The sequence below is a fragment of the Eschrichtius robustus genome, chromosome 1 (genome assembly GCF_028021215.1).
Source record: "Eschrichtius robustus isolate mEscRob2 chromosome 1, mEscRob2.pri, whole genome shotgun sequence".
Classification (NCBI taxonomy): domain Eukaryota; kingdom Metazoa; phylum Chordata; class Mammalia; order Artiodactyla; family Eschrichtiidae; genus Eschrichtius; species Eschrichtius robustus.
Genome location: NC_090824.1, coordinates 89057833 through 89078328, shown reverse-complemented (window position 1 = coordinate 89078328; position 20496 = coordinate 89057833). Strand labels below are relative to the sequence as shown.

The 20496-nt window shown below is 36.0% G+C and overlaps 1 protein-coding gene across 18 annotated transcripts in view; it reads right to left on the bottom strand.

The window, feature by feature from the left end:
- Window positions 1–20496, bottom strand: part of MGA (MAX dimerization protein MGA) — a 159838-nt gene that overhangs the window by 52356 nt on the left and 86986 nt on the right. For 17 of the 18 annotated variants that reach the window (XM_068549737.1, XM_068549726.1, XM_068549707.1 and 14 more), the window contains exons 3-5: window positions 7605–8553; window positions 6680–6758; window positions 6465–6560 (exon numbers count right to left, since the gene is read on the bottom strand). In XM_068549737.1, the coding sequence (XP_068405838.1) occupies window positions 6465–6560; window positions 6680–6758; window positions 7605–8553 (1124 nt within the window). The remainder of the gene's footprint in view (window positions 1–6464; window positions 6561–6679; window positions 6759–7604; window positions 8554–20496) is intronic. The other variant, XM_068549782.1, reaches the window with a different exon arrangement.

Here is a 20496-nt window from a genome sequence, read left to right as displayed (position 1 = left end):
CAGCCTTGTGAGACCCTAAGAAGAGGACCCAGTTAAGCCATGCCCAAACACCTGACCCATAGAACTTTGAGATAGTAAATGTGTTGTTTTAAGGTACTAAGTTTGTGGTAATTTGTTAAGCAACAATAGATAACTAATACATAAACATAGCAGAATTCAGATCTTTTGTACTTTAATGCTTTGTAGCCCAGAGATTTTCTAGGACCTCTAATACAAACTTGCCATAGTCTGTGGTTCTGGCCTAATTAAGGCTACTAATTCTTTAGTTATTATTACTGATATTTATGGTTAATGGAGCTTATAAATACTATGGCTTATTTGTAGGTTAAGAGGCAATCTTTTGGGAAAACATTTATTTTACATATCTTTTTTTTTTTTTTTGCTTAACATTTTACATCTAAGAGTTGTCTATGTTGACACATTTATCTCTGCATGATTTATTTGCACTGTTGTACACTATTCCAGATTATGAATTACTCCAATTTATTAACTATTCTCCTCTTAATAAGAATTGTTTCCTATTTTAAACTATTACAAACAATGCTGCAGTATAACTGTACATCTTGTACAAGAATGTACATCACACACATGAACATGTCTGAAAGCTTCTCTAGTGCATTTAGCTTTTCCTTATGGCATTTACCCAAGAGTGGAATTGCTATGTAATGGGATATGTTCATCTTCAATTTACTGGATATTGTGTTTGACATATATGTGGCTGCCCAAAATATTCTGAGAACCTTTCCTATAGCTATTACTTTTTCCACATTATAACCCCCACCTCTTCAAGGAAGAGGTGTTAAAACACAGATGCAGCCATAAAAGGCTTCAATTTAGAAGAGAGCACCATGAGGAAAGGAATACTGTGCAGAATTGTGTTAATGAGAGTGACAGTGTTTGGCCAAGTTAAGAACTTTTAGAGGGAAGAGTAACCAACATCCTAGCTGTAGTATACTGTGTTCAGTGTCCATATTGAAAATGGTGGTAATTGCCCAATGCTGTGAGATTGCTGGTATGAGCTCTTGGGGAATGTTATTTGGGCATTTTTCCTTTTTTCTGTCTCTCTGTAAGTCATCTGATATTCTTTAATAAATTCGTATTCTATTTCACCTATAGAGTGTATTCTCATGTTTGCGATTAAGAATTCTAACTGACATACCTAGTTATTCTGAATCCTTCTTATGTAATGGCATACAAGAAAACAATGATTACATAACAAACTGGGATAAACATGAGGCTGCTTATGGCTGGAGGCAACCAGTTCTATGGTTATTAATTTCCCTTGGTCTTGCCTGGCCACTCTGAGGAGATCAGTGTCTCAAGAGCATACCTGTCACACAATCATGGATAACCACATGCAACACTGCTCTAGTTGGGAAGCTGTTCACTAGATTGCCAAATTACTCTCCATTTATACTCCCTTCAATAGTGTAAGAGTTCTTGTTGATCCACATCCTCTCCAACATTTTATATCATTGGACTTTTAAAATTGTCCCAATCTTACTGGTATAAATCTATATCCTATTGTTCTTAAATTTGCATTTTTTCTGTTACCAGTGACAATCTTCTAATTTGGATTTCCTTGTTTGTGAATTACTGGCTTCATATTATTGAGCAAGAAAGTATTTAACTTAAATTTTAACAGAACTGAAACCAAAAGGAATTCAAAGCATCAACTACAGTAGTAATAACTACTAAAGTCATAGGTACAGGTTTCCAATAAAAAGCTTACATAGTACTGGTTTCCTAAAAGGTGAAGACACTACGCAGGTTACAAGCCACAACAAGTTCTTAAGGCTAATTTGTATATCCTCCACATAAATTAGTTTGTAATTCTAGTTCTTTAAAATAAATATCATTTTATCATGTTTATTTTAATCACATGTGATTAAAATTTACATCAATAAAATATTATTTCCTCATGTTTCAATCAACTGGGGAGAAAATAATATGAGTCAAAACAAGTGGTTTCTAATCTTGTCTTTGGGCTAAACTTCTCTTAGCTTCTGCTTCCTCATCAGTGAAATAATACCAATCCAAAAAATAATAATATCAATCCACCACACTGAGTTTCATGTTTTAAGAAGTAACTGTGCCTTCTCTTTGAAATGCTCTGTAATACAGATGATGATAGAGGTAAAAGACATTTCCCAGACCTCAAGGAGCTTTTGTGTTATGTTTTCCCAACTGATTCATTAGTAGTTACAATAGGATAAAATACTGTAAGAGGTAAAACAAATGATACTTGAAAAGCCCAAGGCAATCTGGTAAAACTTTACAGAGAGTGTAATTCTTAAATTAGAATAAGTAGGAATTAACTAGGAAAGGCAGAGAGGGAGAGCAGAGTGGAACCAGAAAGCAAAATATTGCAGAAATGCAAGTGAAACAGAATCCTAAACAAAGGATAAAATGAGATACTGTAGTGCCTTGAAAAGAGAAAAGTACTCTATTATTATTATAGACAAAAACTGCCAGAACAGCTGCCTACAGAGAAAGAAGAAAGGAATTAAGTCGTTAAAAATGTACCCATACAGCCAAATAGGTAGACAATCAAATTTAGAGACTGTTTTCCCTACATATCTTCTTGTCTGCATTTACTTATACTTTGAACTGCCACCTTCCCCCAAAAGTGACACCAAGTGATGCTAAAAACATCAACAAAAAGACCAAATTTATTTTAAATATACTTACAATTTTTTTAAAGCCCTAAAAGTTGAGAGGTCAATGGCACATGGACACTGCTCAAAGTAATTCCCAATTTAGCTTACCTGCACATCTTGAAATGTTTGCCCTTCAAGAAAATCCTTCCCTGAGTAACAGATATTTGAGACTCAGACTCAAGTCGGTTTTCAAATGAATGATAATAACTTTATCTTGCAAAAATAAGATAGTTAAGTAATTCTTAGCATATCCCTCAAAAAGCATAAAACCCTTTCCACATGATAGTTTAAACTGAATCATACTCCTGAATTCTTTTGTCTTTTCACCATATTAGGAGCAACTTCTTAAAGAAATATTATCACACCATTAAAAAAAAAGACCCATAAAGATAGAAACGAAAACAGATAACCCTCTAGGTTCAAAGCAGACTCACCTAAGACAATAGACTGTAGCCAAAAATGCCTGCCTCTAGCTAAACCCACTTAAATAGGAGGTATCCACAAAAATACACTCAGAGGAATGAATGCCTATATAACTAGCCAACAAAGAACAGAAAAGTCGACATTTATGTAAGAAAAACTCCAGCTAACCATTGATTTAACAGTCCAGAGTATTTTTTAAGTAACTAAAGAGGCAGAGTGCTCTGGCAATATTATCATAAAGGAATTTAACATGAAAACTGACAGGAGTTCACACTGACATAAATAAATGATTGGATAAAAATGAGGGAGAAAAGAGAAATCTCTGGTTGCAGAAGAATGCCAAGTAATTTATGCAGATACTCCATCCTCAAGAAAGTGGAGCATAACTTCCCACTCATTAAGTGTGGACTACACAGTGACTTCCAAAGAGTGCAACATAAAAAGTCAGTGACAAATCATGTTGATAATATGTACCCTTGATAAGGTGAGGTGAGAATGGCACTTTACCTCTGTGGTCTTCCTCCTATAAACATATAATCCCAGTCTAGCCATGAGAAAAACATCAAACAAATCCCAACTGAGGGACAGTCTACAAAATACCTGACCAGTACTCCTCAAAATTGTCAAGTTAATTAAAAACAAAACAGTCTGGGAAACTGTCCCAGCCAACAAGATCCTAAGGACACACAACTACTAAATGTAATGTGATTTCCTAGATGAGAACCTGGAACAAAAAAAATTAACTAAGGAAATTTGAATAAACTAAGGACTTTAGTTAATAATAATATATCAATATTAGTTCACTAATTGTAACAAATGTACTGCCCTAATGTTAGATGTTAATAACAGGAGAAGCTGGATGCTGAGTATATGGGAACTCTCTGTACTATGGTCCCAATTTTTCTGCAAATCTAAAACTTATCTAAAACAAAAAATTCACTAAACAATTAACATAGAATTGACTTGGTAGCAATGAAACAGAAAAGCTTTTACAAAAATACCTTTAAAGGTCAAAAACATGATAATTTCAGGTTGATGGACTTCGAAACCAATTTGGATGTAGCAAAGAAAAGTATAGGAGAAAAAATATACTATGGAAAACAAAATTAAGAATCTTATTTTATTTTAGCAACAAAACTATCAACAACAACAAGAACATTTTCTCAGGCTTAATCAACATTTCTTCCACAATTTCAAAGCAAGCTGAAAAAGCTTTTCAAGTTTTTCAAGCTTTTTTCATCTCAAAAACATTTTGGATTTGTAGGTGCTTATTTTATAAAGAATAATGAAACTCTACAGTTGATGGAAAAGCAACGAAATACGACATTACTGAATTGAAACTTAATAAATTACTTCAAGCATCAGTTTTTAGAAAGGGACCTGGAAGAATATTTTCATTATCTTCAGATACTTGGAGTTGGCACCATCAACTGATATGGTAACCATCAGTTACTACAAATATTTAGCCAAACTAACTTAATTCTTTTAATATTTTAAGTCTTAAGAAGCAAAGGTTGGGGGATGAGGGAGACATCTGCCAAAGTAAAATAAAGAAAAAAATCCAAACTAGAACTTTACGTCATACATTATGAACAGTGACACATGGATTACAGATTTAACTGTTTAAAAAAGTAAAACTATATAAGAATGTAGTTGAATTAACTTTAACAATGTGAGGATTAATACAAACTTGAACACCAAATGCATAATCTGTATGGCAGGTGAAAACTGATGCCTCACACACTTTTTTGCCCAAAAAACTGTATCAGCTGACACCACTTAAAACTGAAACACGTTACATAAAAATACTGACTTTACCTTTTACAGAACAATGGGAATTTCTGAAAATACTGAGCCTACATTCCCATTTGACAATCCACTGATGTGACTGCCCTTTTAGAACAGGAACCTATGCTCCAGCCCACCAGAGTCCAACACCATCCCCAAATTCAGGCTAATTTCACTTTATGCTACCTGCTTAGTTTCCATAAGCATTTGACTTTGAACACCCAATACACAAAAAGAAAAAATTACAGATTTGACTAAAATGTCTATAAGGGAAGGAAAAAACTCAAACCTTACCCAAACAGGAAAAAATAAGCAAACAAACCAGAGCAAAAAGACCAGCAGGGAGCACTGAATATATTTAACTCTAGAACTACGACTATAAAACAAACGGGGGATTAGGTTGAAAGAATGCAATACAAATGTTATAATATTTATATATTATCAGAGTACCTAAGAAAAAAATGGAGGAGTGGGGGGAGAAAGGACAACTTAACTGATAGAGAAAAGAGAATATTATCTAAATAAAATAGCAGAAGTGAAAGCTTACGATAAATGACAGCAAACATTACCAGCAAGACTACTATGATGTGACTGTGATTTTCCACTACAATCCACAGTACCCAGTCCTTATCACTTGGATTGAAATTTGCATACTTTAAGATCACACTGTCACACAGTCCCTCATTAAAGCAAAAGTTCAAGTATTACCATTTAATTTAGAAACTGAATGGTTGTTTTATAAATCAATGTTTTGTTTGTTGGCATACAATGCTTAGACTCTCATGAAAATTGACTAACAGTCAAAAACTCAATAAACTACTCCAAGAAGCACACCTAAAATCAAAGGTATAAGGAAAATAAAAATTGGGGCATGGCTTTCAGTCATTCATTTACAGTGCAAATCGGGAAGTCAGTAGTTAACTATGATGGCAATAAGGATACTAAATTTTGCTATTTTAAAAAAAAGGATTAAATGATATGATCAAGGCCAAGATAAACTATGGCAACAAAATAGGTAATAATGAAAATTTTAAATTAAATCCCCAGCAAAATATGAAATATATAAAATTTTTACAGCCACACAATGAGACAGATAAGTATTCTTCTCTTTACACAGTTAAATATACTACTAAGTATACCACAAAAAGTAGACTCTTCCCCTCCAAAAGCAAAACAAAAAACCTTCAAAAATCCCACAGAAACAAAAGCAACCAAAATTTAAAGTAAATAAAATTGGGTTATAAGAAAGAAAAGAGAAAACACCACTTTCTTATCATGATACGTTTTTTAATGCATAATATATTAGCTTCACAACGATAAGACAGTATCTTCAGAGTTTGAAAGGTTTCTCTTAGGATAAAAAAGACCTAGAGATGTGTTTTTAAGTTAAGGGAAAGAATCATGGACAGTGAAAAGAGAAAAATGCAAGCTGAGAGAGGGGCTGAAAGAAATGAAATCAAGGATGGAGGAAAGGAGGAAAAACAGAAAAAAGAGGAGAAGGAGCAAAGGGAAGAGGGGAGAAGAGAAAGACAGGGGAAGGAGAGAATAGAACAAAATTAAAAATTGGCTTGTATATTTTTTAGAGAATTATACCTTCCTGAAGACCAGGGTGTATGACCTGCTTGTGCCGCAAGGCCTTCAAATCTTCTATCAATTCCTTTTCCAACTGGGAAATTCTTGCTCTGCAACCTATTCAGAAAGCAATGATAAAATAAGCTACTATATAACTACAGACGAATACACATTGCATCTTTCACTTCTAGAGCCAAACTCCCAAAATCTTCCTCTTTTTTACTATTATATAATACCTGGGTCATTTGTGGCTGATGCCTGAAGACTAGAGGATTCTTCTGTTGTTCCATCAACTGCATGAATATCTAGAGCTTCCTATATTAAAAAAAAGAAAGAAAAAAGAAAAGGAAAGAAAAAAAGTAGTTCATATCACTTCTAAAGGTTTAAAAGTAAACTAGGAAGATTTTTTTTCATTTTGATACTTTTCACTATTTTCTAAATGTTTTTTCATTTTGATACTTTTCACTTTAATAATGGGGGGGCAAAAAATTTAAATATAATATACTCAGCTAACTGACTTAAAACCGTATTTATGCCAATTTATCATAACTTGTATACTGATTTCTTAGAGCCTGTTTAAAGACAGCTTACTCAGCAATTAACAAGGAGGAAGGAAAAGAACAGGCAGAGAATTCAACCTCTGTGTAGCCAATTTAGAAAGATTAGGCTTCTACAACAATCTAAGAAAAATAATCTAGTTGAAGAGCTGGAGTAAAATAAACAAGGAAACTATCATTGTGACAGCAGAATTAATAAGACTATTAATTTTTTGTTCTCCAATGGTACTCTGCTATTGCTGATGAAAATCAGTGGATGGAGTATCCCAAAAGAGTTAGTAAACTTTTCATGTATTTATGCCTTTTCAAAGTCCGTAATATAATAATGAAAATTCCACTAAGAGCCAAAGATTTTAAAAATTCCAACTAAACACAATGCAAAAGTCATAATCAAAACAGACATAATTTTTTAAGTCCATTCAAACAAAATACCTTAAGTGATGCCTGTTAACCCAATATTTTGGAGATACTCCCCTCCTGGTGCACACAATCTCGCATAATGGATGCATTCACAGCAACTATATTCTAAGTTAGTTATCAGCCAGTATACAATTCAATGATGATTATTTGACCTTGGAAAGAATGCTGAAAATGACAATCTTACCTTCGATTCAAAGGAAACAAAGAGAACACCATCTACGTCTTCCAGATCAGGTTTCACATCTGGAAAGGTACTCCCAGGGCCCGTAGGAGTATTCTTTGTAGAAGTTAAAGATTTTCCTGTGTTTTTAGGTGGCCGCCCTGCCTTAGAGAGTTTCAGTTTTCGTGGCCTTCCTCTTTTTCCAGGGACATTTGGAGGGGCATTCTGATTAGCATTCACAGTCTTGGAGGCCGTTGAAATCTTAAGCATAGCTTTCTTTCTGCCCAAGTCTTCTTTTCCTAAAAATGAGTCCCCAACTGAACTCTTTGAACCATCAAGTATTTTTTCTGTGTTAATGCTGTCAGATATATCAGGATATTTCCACTGAGGATCTTTAAGTGAGGGATATTTCTGTACCACTCTGAGATCTGGTGAATATCTTTTAAGACCATTTTCTGATTCCTTGCCTAAGCAGAAGCCAGTCTCATTAGAATTTTCAATGTACGTAGGCAAATAGTCTAATTCTGTCAACACAGAAGTTCTATCCTTCCGAGATGTGGAAAGCATGTTATCAGGGAGCTCAGAAATCTTCACTGTGCTTTTTGTGACAGCACAGGGCTCCAGATAGACTACTGGCATCTTTCCAGCATCTAATTTGAACATTTTAGCTTTAGCAACACCTGATGGGCTATTTGGTAGTAGCCATTTAGAAGAAGGATGGTCAGCTTCTAGTTTATCAGCTTTATTGTGCCTCTTTAACTGTTTCTCTAGTATAGGATCATCATCACTGTTTGAATACACATCTGTTTCCTCATCTGTCTCTTCCTGTTTCACAGTGACCCCTTCTGGGCACTCACCAAGTTCATATTCATAATCATCTAGAGGCTCTTCTTTAATGACAACATTGAAGTTTTCATTTGGGTTTAATGGTGATGTTACATGGGAGCCATCTTCAAAATTGTTGCCAACAAGACTGGAGAGACAGGGGAGGTAGAGTTAAAAAGGACAGAACTATCCATAAATAACACTCAGGAGGGGAAAGAAAAAAAAAAAAAAGACTGTTGGAAACCAAGTAAAATCACATCAGATTTCAAGAGCCATTCATTAAAAAAACACTCTGTATATATAACAAGGTTCTCAAAAACAGTTCATCAACATGAAACTTTTACATATTCTGTCAATTTCTCTTGAAAAATATATAAACTAAAGGGTAAAGTTTTAACAAGTAACTCTTATCACTAAATCAAAAAGCAAGATATAATACGTTTTCTTCTAATGGTATTCTTCAAATGAACTCAGTTTCGAAAGTCAGCTTGCACTGATCCAAAATCAGACTCTAGAAATGTATACACTAATCAACAACTGCCAATAAAAACAAACAAATGTCCATTACAATTAAAAATTAAAATAAACATCAGGAAGGGCCTTTCAAACAGCCCACTGATTTTTTTAATTGAGATAAAATTCATGTAACATAAAACATTTTAACCATTTTAAAATGTACGAGCCAGTAGTCCCAATGTTGTTGCCAAGTGATTTTTCAAATTTAAAATGGCAAAACCCACTTTCAATGTAAAGAATCCAGCATTAGTTCTTCCAAAATAAAAGGACAGGGTGGATGAAGGCAAGGATATATATTATAACCTGTTTAGATTTAAGTGTTTATAATTCATCAAAAAACAAAACAAACTTTTTAGTTTCTCATTTCTCCCAATTCATCACTGAAAGCACATAAACTATACCAATGTATCTTGAGGACAGGTTAGAACTACTCACTAACCCAATCAAAGTCACTTTATCTGTAAAACTTTCATTTACCTCAAATATGCAAAAGTAACCATTAAATCAATCTGTAGCTACTTGTTCCTTGCAAAACTGACTTAAGATCCTGACCTTACTCAAAAATTCTTCAGTGGAGGACTTCCACTTCCAGTTAGAATATAGAAGTTCACAAAGACCAAAACTTCTGCCGTAACAATGACAAAACACTAGATAAACTTAAAATCCTATTCTTTCTTTAAAGCCACTGAAGACCTCTGGGTACAAGTAAGTTTAAATGAACTGAATTCCAGAGAGGGACCAGCCTTCTCTAAGTGACCACAGATTGCTACTGCTTTCAACCCTCAGTGGCATTTACATTGCTTGAAGCACAAGTGAAGAGAGAAAAAAGCTGCTATAGGCAAAGAATCTTTGCGGAAACACAGAGAAACCAAACTATTAATGCCTGAGTATGGGCAGACTAGATCTGGAGGACCTCAAAGAGAAGACAAGTCCTTGCTCCCACCAATTATCCTCCAGGGGACTTTTGCAGAATTTCTAGTGATGCAGAAACTTGGCCTGAAATCAGAAACTTACATTCTCACAGCAGTTAGATCCCAAGGCCCTGTCTGAAAGGAGTTCAATCTTACCCTTAAAACTGAGGTGAGCTGAAATTTACAAATCATCTAGACTGAAGGACAGAGAAAAAGGAAAAGCAAAAGAAGTGTCAGAGACCTATGGCACACATCAGATGATTTAACATACTAGCAGTTGCACCTCCAAAAAGGTAGGAGAAAGAAAGGAGAAACATTTGAAGAGAAATTGAACAAAAATATTCCAAAAATGAAATATTTTAATCCACAGATCCAAGAAGCTCAGCAAACACCAAGGAGAAAATCATACCTAGGCACATGAAGATCAGACAGCTGAAAAAAATATCAAGAGAAAAACCTTATAAGCAAGGAAGAAAAAAAGACACATTAGACTACAGGAAAAACTATGAGAACAGACTAACTACTCATTGCAAACACTGTAAAACAGAAGACAATGGAATGACACCCATCATAAAGCATTTAAAGAATCAACGTAATGTTCTAGATCTACCAAAAGAAGCCTTCAAAGCTAAAGACATTTTCAGACATCTGAAAGAATTCATACTTCACAAAAAATACTACTTCCTTAGACTGAAACAAGACAAGGATATTAGTTCTCACCACTTTTACTTACAGTAATTATACTAGAGGATTTGCCAAGGTGATCAGACAATAAAAAGAAATAAAAGACATCCAGATTGAAAAGAAGTATAAAAAAAAATCTCCATTTGTAGATGACATGATCTTGCATACAGTTGGCCTCCAGTATCTGAGGGAGATTGGTTCCAGAACTCCAGAGATACTAAACTCTGTGGATACAGAACTGAAAATCCTAAGAAATCCACTAAAAAAACTATTGGAATAAATGAGTTTGGCAAGATTGCAGGATCCAAGATCAACACACAGCAAAATAATTGTAATTCTGCACACTAGGAACAAACGTCAAAAATGAAATTCAGAAGACAACTCTATTTACAACAGCATCAACAAGAATAAAACACTTAATAAACTGAACCAAAAAATTGTAAGGCTTTTACACAGAAAATTATACAACTGTTGGAAAACAATTAAAGCCAACCTAAAAAAATAGAGAAAAAACGATAAATATTCCACAGTTTCATACTAGAAGACTTAATATAGGTGAGACAGCAATACTCCCCAAAAGTGATCTGCAGAGTCAACACAATCCCTATCAATGCCCAACCTGGGATTTTTGTAAAAATTGACAAGCTGATCTTACAATACATATAGAAATGCAAGGGACCCTAAAATAACTCAAAGTATCTTGAAAAATAGAAACAAATGGGGACTCATACTTCCCAATTTCAAAACTTACTACAAAGCTACAGTAATCAGCATAAAGCTAAACATACCAATCAACTGAACAGAATTCAAGGTTCAGTAATACCTGCCCACTTTTATACCAATTGATTTTTTTTCTTTTCTTTTTTTTTTGTTTTAGGCAGTGCCATGCGGCATTCGGGATCCTAGTTCCCCGACCAGGGATCAAACCTGTGCCCCCTGCATTGGGAGCAAGGAGTCTTAACCAATGGACCACCAGGGAAGTCCCTCAATTGATTTTCAATTGAATTCAATTCAAGGGTGCCAAGACAATAAATTCAGTGGGGAAAGAATGGGCTTATGAACACCCACAACTTATTCAATACAAACACTTGCACACAAATGTTCACAGCAACATTATTTGTAATAGTCAAAAAGCAGAAACAACCTTAATGTTTACCAAGTAATAGATGGATAAATAAAATGTAGTATATCTAAACAACAGAATATTATTCAGTACTAAAGGAATTAAGTACACATACATGCTACAACATGAACCTTGAAAACATTATGCTAAGTAAAGCACAAAAGACCACATACTGTATGATCCCATTTAATGTCCAGAATAGGCAAATCCACAGAGACAAAAAAGAGAGTGGTGGTTGCATATGGGTGGGTGGGGTTGAATACTGGCTGGAGGAAAATGGGGAGTAACTAGTAGAGGACACAGGGTTTCTTTTTGGAGTGCTGAAACGTCCATTAAAATGACTGTGGTCATGGCTATACAATTCGGTGAATATATTAAAAATCACTAAACTGAACACTTTTCAAGGGTGAATTATATAGCAGTGAATTACATCTCATTTTTTTAAAGTTCTAAAAAAATACTAAAAGAAGTTCTTCAGACTAATAGGAAATGAACTAGTACGAAAATGGATCCAGGGGACTTCCCTAGTAGTCCAGTGGTAAAGAATCTGTCTTCTAATGCAGGAGATGCAGGTTTGATCCCTGGTCTGAGAACTAATATCCCACATGCTTGGGGCAACTAAGCCCGCATGCCACAACTACTAAGCTCACACGCCTCAACTAGAGAACCCGCAGGCCACAACTAGAGAAGAGAAAACCCACACACCACAACTAGAGAGAAGCCCGTGAGCCACAATGAAGAGCCCATGCAGCACAACGAAAGATCCCACAGGCCTCAAAGAAGACCCCACACGCCACAACTAAGACTCAACACAGCCAAAAAAATAAATTAATTAAATAAGTTTTTTTTTTTTTAAAGTAGCAAGCTAAGTTTAAAAAAAAGAAAAGGAAATGGATCCAGGAATGAATGAGAAGACCCATGAAAAACAAACGTGAATAAATATAAAAGGCTTTTTCTTACGTTTATTTAAATGACTACTGACTGATTAAAGCAAATAAAATAATAACATTTGGGGGGGTTTATAACATATCTAAGGACATGAACAACAAGGACATTAGCTGGTCATGAACTGCTATAATACTAATTTAATTCTACTTGATAAATTAAGAATGCACAGGGCTTCCCTGGTGGCGCAGTGGTTGAGAGTCTGCCTGCCAATGCAGGGGACGCGGGTTCAAGCCCTGGTCTGGGAAGACCCCACATGCCGCGGAGCAACTGGGCCCGTGAGCCACAATTACTGAGCCTGCGCGTCTGGAGCCTGTGCTCCGCAACAAGAGAGGCCGCGATGGAGAGAGGCCCGCGCACCACGATGAAGAGTGGTCCCCACTTGCCGCAACTAGAGAAAGCCCTCGCACAGAAACGAAGACTCAACACAGTCATAAATAAATAAATAAATAAATAAATAAATAAATAAATAAATAAATAAATAAACAAACGAACGTGAATTTCTTAAAAAAAAAAAAGAATGCACATAATTATCTCTACAACCACTGCTACAGAATGAATTGTGCCCCCTCCCAAATTCATACGCTGAAGCCCTAACCCCCTTGTGACTGTACATGGAAATAGGGTCTTGAAAAAGTAATTAAGGTTAAATGAGGTCATAAAGGTGGGCAGTCTCTCTCTTCTCTACGTGAGGACACAGCTAGAAGGCAGCTGTCTACAACCCAGGGGAAGACCTCCCAACAAAATTGAACCCTACCAAAATCATTACTTGGACTTTCCAGCCTCCAGAAACGTGAGAAAATAAAATTTTATTAAGTCACCCAGTCTATGGTATTTTGCTATGTCGACCTTAGCAGACTAATACAAACGCTTAAAAAAAAATTTACAGAGGCACAGCTAAAAAACCAATAGGCCACAAGGATAGAATTTTAAAAACGTAGTCCAGGACTTCCCTGGTGGCGCAGTGGTTAAGAATCCGCCTGCCAATGCAGGGGACACGTGTTCGATCCCTGGTCCGGGAAGATCCCACATGCCGTGGAGCAACTAAGCCCACGTGCCACAACTACTGAAGCCCACGCACCTAGAGTCCATGCTCCGCAACAAGAGAAGCCACCGCAATGAGAAGCCCACGCACCGCAACAAAGAGTAGCCCCTGCTCGCTGCAACTAGAGAAAGCCCATGCACAGCAACAAAGACCCAACGCAGCCAAAAATAAATAAATAAAATAAATTAATTTTTTAAAAAACGTAATCCAAATGAAAACAGTGAAGGATAATGAAAGAATAGATGATAGAAACAGAAAATACCAAGACGAAATGCTTAAAGCACAGCCACATCAGTAATAATATTAAATGTACGTGAGCAAAACAGTCCAATTAAAAGTCTAGGATGGACAAAGAAAAAGGTCCCAACTATAAGCTATTTAAAAGAACCACAATTTCAATCTAAAGACACAGACAGACTGAAAATAAAAGGAGGAAAAAAGATAAAACCTTGCAAATAGAAAATCAGATGAACACCACTGTGGCTTAATAATATGACTCAAAGTAGACTTTTAGTACCATCAGAGATAATGAGGGTCATTATAAAAATTTTATGAGCTCAATTCACCGAAAGGACGTAACAATCCTAAATGTATATGTATCTTATCATAAAGCTTGAAAATATCTGAAGCAAAAATTTACACTACTAAAAAGAAAGACAGAAAAATCCACAACTATAGAGGGAGATTTTAAAACACCTTTCTCAGTAACTGATAGGAGAGACACCGCCCCCCCTCAAAAAAAAATCAGTAAGGAGATAGAAGAATTGAACAATGAATTAAACTTACCTGATAAGATCTTATAGAACACTACATCCAACAACTGCATAAGTATACTTAGAGTATTAATCAAAACAGACCATATGCTAGACAATACAGCAAAGTCATGATAAATTTCTATTTCTAAGATTTTAAGTCACATGTTCTCTGACAAAAATAGAACCAAACCACAAATTAATAACAATTTCAACACAACATATCACAATTTGTAGAATGCACCTAAAGCAGTGCTAAGTGGGATTTTATAGCTTGAAATAAAAGGTCTAAAATAAATTATCTTAGGGATTGATAAACTTTTTGTAAAGGGCTAGGTAGCAAAAATTTTAGGCTTGAAAGTCTGGACACTCTTTACTCAACTCTACCACTGTAGCATAAAAGAAGCCACAAGACAATACATAAACAAGTGAGCATAGCTGTGTTCTAACAAATGGACACTGAAATTTGAATTTTATATAATTTTCACGTATGACAAAATATTACTTTTCTTTTGTTTCCCCCCCAAACACTTAAAAATATAAAAACCATACTTAGCTTGCAGGCCATAACAACAACAAAAAATGACAGGCTAGGTATGGTCCACAGGTCTTAATCTGCCAACCCCTGAACTGAAACAGGCAAATTAAAACAAAAGCAAATGCCAAAGCAATCTTGAGGGAAAAAAACAAGAGCTGGAGGAATCAGACTTCCTGGCTTCAGACTATACTACAAAGCTACAGTAATCAAGACAATACGGTACTGGCACAAAAACAGATATACAGATCAATGGAACAGAATAGAAAGCCCAGATATAAACCCACACACCTATGGTCAACTAATCTATGACAAAGGAGGCAAGAATATACAATGGAGAATAAACAGTCTCTTCAATAAGCGGTGCTGGGAAAACTGGACAACTACATGTAAAAGAATGAAATTAGAACACTCCTTAACACCATACACAATAATAAATTCAAAATGGATTAAAGACCTAAATGTAAAGCCAGACACTATAAAACTCTTAGAAGAAAAAACATAGGTAGAACACTCTATGACATAAATTACAGCAAGATCCTTTTTGACCCACCTCCTAGAAAAAGGGAAATAAAAACAAAAATAAACAAATGGTACCTAATGAAACTTAAGAGCTTTTGCACAGCAAAGGAAACCATAAACAAGACAAAAAGACAACCTCAGAATGGGAAAAAATATTTGCATACAAAGCAACTGACAAAGGATTAATCTCCAAAATATACAAGCAGCTCATGCAGCTCAATATCAAAAAAACAAACAACCCAATCCAAAAATGGGCAGAAGACCTAAATAGACATTTCTCCAAAGAAGATATACAGATTGCCAACAAACACATGAAAGGATGCTTAACATCACTAATCATTAGAGAAATGCAAATCAAAACTACAATGAGGTATCACCTCACACCAGTCAGAATGGGCATCATCAGAAAATCTACAAACAACAAATGCTGGAGAGGGTGTGGAGAAAAGGGAACCCTCTTGCACTGTTGGTGGGAATCTAAATTGATACAGCCACTATGGAGAACAGTATGGAAGTTCCTTAAAAAAACTAAAAATAGAATTACCATATGACCCAACAATCCCACTATTGGGCACATACCCAGAGAAAACCATATTTCAAAAAGACACATGCACCCCAATGTTCACTGCAGCACTATTTACAATAGCCAGGTCACAGAAGCAACCTAAATGCCCACTGACAGACCAATGGATAAAGAAGATGTGGTACATATATACAATGGAATATTACTCAGCCATAAAAAGGAATGAACTTGGGTCATTTGTAGAGACGTGGATGGACCTAGAGACTGTCATACAGTGTGAAGTAAGTCAGGAAGAGAAAAACAAATGTTGTATATTAACGCATATATGTGGAATCTAGGAAAATGGTTCAGATGAACTAGTTTGCAAGGCAGAAACAGAGACACAGATGCAGAGAACAAACATATGGACACCAAGGGGGGAAAGCGGGGTGGGGGGATGAATTGGGAGACTGGGATTGACATATACATACTAATATGTATAAAATAGATAAGAACCTGCTGTATAAAAAAATAAAATAAAATAAAATCATGAAAGGAGATCAGATCAGTGGTTACCAGTGTCAGGGAGACAGGGGATGAAAGGCAGGGGAAGTGAATGAAGGGGATCAAAAGGTACAAACTTTCAGTTATAAGATAAATAAGTGCTGGGGATATACAAGATGATGACTCTAGCTAACACTGCAGCATGGTATATCTGAAAGCTGCTAAGGGAGTAATTCCTAAAAGTTCTCACCAAAAGGAAAAAAAATTGGGGGGATTATCTATATGAAAAGATGAATGTTAACTAAATTTACTGTGGCAATCATTTCACACTATATGTATGTCAGGTCATTATGTCGTGTAACAAACTTATACAGAGCTGTATATCAATGACACCTCAATAAAAATGAGAAATAAAAGAAAAAACAACAACAAGCAAAAAGAAGGAAACAATGCTAAGAGGAAAAAATTTAATGAAATAGAGAACAACAGAGAAACTGAATTTATGATTTGAAACCTGCCAGCAAAGAAAACTACATGGCTTCCCTCAAGTCTAGCAAAGACATAATGAAAAAAAACCAATCTTGCACAAACTCAGAATATACAGGATAATCCAACACTTTACAATTTGTTTTATGAAGAAAGCAAAACCCTGAAACCAAAGTATCAGAAATAAAAATATCCTTCATGAATTCATATGTAAAAAACCTCAATGAAGTATCAGTAAACTGAATCCAATATTAAAAATGTTATTACAGGGCTTCCCTGGTGGCGCAGTGGTTGAGAATCTGCCTGCCAATGCAGGGGACACGGGTTCGAGCCCTGGTCTGGGAAGATCCCACATGCCGCGGAGCAACTAGGCCCGTGAGCCACAATTGCTGAGCCTGCGCGTCTGGAGCCTGTGCTCCGCAACAAGAGAGGCCACGACAGCGAGAGGCCCGCGCACCGCGATGAAGAGTGGCCCCCACTTGCCGCAACTAGAGAAAGCCCTCGCACAGAAACGAAGACCCAACACAGCAATCAATCAATCAATCAATAAATAAATAAATATAAAAAATGTTATTACAACCAAGTAGTATTTATCCCAGGAATGCAAAACTGTCACAGCATTTCCAGCTCTCACTCCCACGTAGCCCCCACCCACGGTAAAAAAAAAAAAAAAAAAAAGAAAAGAAAAAAATCAAATTAACTAACCATATTAACAAAATAAAGGGAGAAAAACAACATCTCAGCAGATACAAGAACAACATTTGATACAATTCAATACTCATTCTTAACCACACTTAGAAAATTAGGACTGGAAGTGACCTAAAGCCAAAAGCATAATACCCATTAAGAAATATGGAAAGATTTTCTCTAAGGTCAGGAGACATGAATGACCATTCTCAAAATTTAGTTTCAACACAGAACTGCAAGTCCAAACAGTGCAGTAAGGTAAGAAAGAGAGAGAATAATAATAAAGACTGTAAAGGGAGAAGTAAAACTAACTTTGTTCACAGACACCATAATTGTGTACGTAGAAAATCCTAAACACTACAAACTAATAAGTGAATTAATTAAGCAAGGTCATCAAATACAAGATCAAGGTACAAAAATCAACTGTATTTCTACGTACTATGGGAAGTTGGAAGCTTACACTACCAAAGATTATAGTGTCATCAAGACTGTATCGTGGGCTTCCCTGGTGGCGCAGTGGTTAAGAATCCACCTACCAATGCAGGGGACACGGGTTCGAGCCCTGGTCCAGGAAGATCCCACATGCCACGGAGCATCTAAGCCCATGCACCACAAATACTGAGCCTGCGCTCTAGAGTCCACAAGCTACAACTACTGAGCCTGCGTGCCTACAGCCCGTGCTCTGCAACAAGAGAAGCCACTGCAATGAAAAGCCCGCGCACCGCAAGGAAGAGTAGCCCCCGCTCGCCACAACTAGAGAAAGCCCGCTCACAGCAACGAACACCCAAGGCAGCAATAAATTAAATAAATAAATAAATAAATAAATGGCTGTATGGTATTGGCAAAAGAATAGACAAAAAAATGGAACAAAAACAGTCCAAAAATAGACCCACCCATATATATATAATCACCTCATTTTCCAAGACAACAGTGCATTTTAATGGGGAAAGTAAAGCCTTTTGAATATGATGTTAGACCACATAAATATGTGCCTGGAAAAATATGAGCCTTGACCCCCAACTTCATGCCATACACAAAGAGTAAGCCAAGATGGGCTAGATTTCAATGTGAAAGCTAAAACAGCTTCCCCCTTTCAAAAATGTCACTTAACTGGAGAAAATAGCTATTTCCTTATCTTTCTTTTTAACGGCTTTATTGTGTAAATTACGTAACATAAATCCCACCAGTTTTAAGTGACAACTCAATTATTTTTACTAAATTTATAGTTTTGCCATCACCACAATCCAGTTTTCCTTTACCTGGTTTCTTTGTTTGTTTGGCCGAAACGCATGGCTTGCAGAATCTTAGTTCCCTGATCAGGGATTGAACCCAGGTCCTCAGCAATGAAAGAGCATAGTCCTAACCACTGGACCGCCAGGGAATTCCCTCCTTTACCTGTTTTTAAAGGTTAGGCAAACCAAGCCCTCTCATTTCCCTTTCCCTATTATCTCACTTTTTATGTATATTTATGGATAAATGTCATTCTCCATCAAGTAATTTAGGATTCACACTTAATGATAGTTCTTTCATTATCTTCGTATTTCACGGTGTGAACTTCTAAAATGCAGAAAATAATCTCTACCTTTTTTTCATTTAACCATATGACTTGAATTATGCTTGCAATATAGCTGAGAACCTTGTGAAGCTAAATCTTGGCTGCTACCAAAATAACTGCTTTCACATCTTCCTGAGATTAAACTTGCTGAATTACAAAAGTTATTTCCAAAGAATCTCTCTCTCCTTATCGTCCAATGAAAACTTTATACACAAAGCATGAATTTTTTTCCTTGGCAGGAAGATTTTGCAAACAATCCTGAAATTTTATACTTCTAAGAAGTCGCTATACAAAAAACTTAGGTGCAAAATTATCTAACCAAAAATATGGGCAAAACCACTGATTTGTACACATCAATTAATTTAAAGGATTACATTTTTGTTGGCATACACAACCAACACAACAAATAAATATGACATGACAGTCACTGTGAAACACACTAAAAAAGCTTTAAGTGCTATGGATAAACAAACTTATTCAGGCAACATTTACTGAGCTCTGACAGTGTGCCAGACACATTTTTTTGGGCACAGGGATTTACCAAAATAAATAAAGCACAGTCCCTACATTCAAGGTATTCACAGATCAATGCAGGAGACAGACAAGTAGACAATATAATGTTACTTAATTTAATAGATACTAAGATAAAGATATGTACAGGGACTTCCCTGGTGGCACAGTGGTTAAGAATCCGTCTGCCAGGGGGCTTCCCTGGTGGTGCAGTGGTTAAGAATCTGCCTGACAATGCAAGGGACACGGGTTTGATCTCTGGTCTGGGAAGATCCCACATGCCGCGGAGTAACTAAGCCCATGTGCCACAACTACCGAGCCTGCACTCTAGAGCCCACGACCCACAACTGCTGAAGCCCACGCACCTAGAGCCCATGCTCCGCAACAGGAGAAGCCACCACAATGAGAAGCCCGCACACCACAACAAAGAGTAGCCCCCGCTCACCACAACTAGAGAAAGCCCATGTACAACAACGAAGATGTAATGCAGCCAAAAAAATAAATAAAATTAAAATAAATAAAATTAAAATAAATAATCTATTTAAAAAAGAGAGATATGTACAGATGCACACTAGAAAAAGCCATAACGTAATGCCTTCCATGAAACTGGTAATTAGAGTAACAGAAAAAAGAAATCCACTGGGAAAGATAATGTAGAGTGGAAAACAAAAGAGCTCTTGGAAACTGAAATCGGACACCTGCAATAAATACATCAGTAAGTTAGAAGCTAAATCAAGGAAATCTCACATAATGTACGGCAAAAAGACAATGACAAGAAATAAAAGACTGATTATATAAGATAATCAATCCAGTA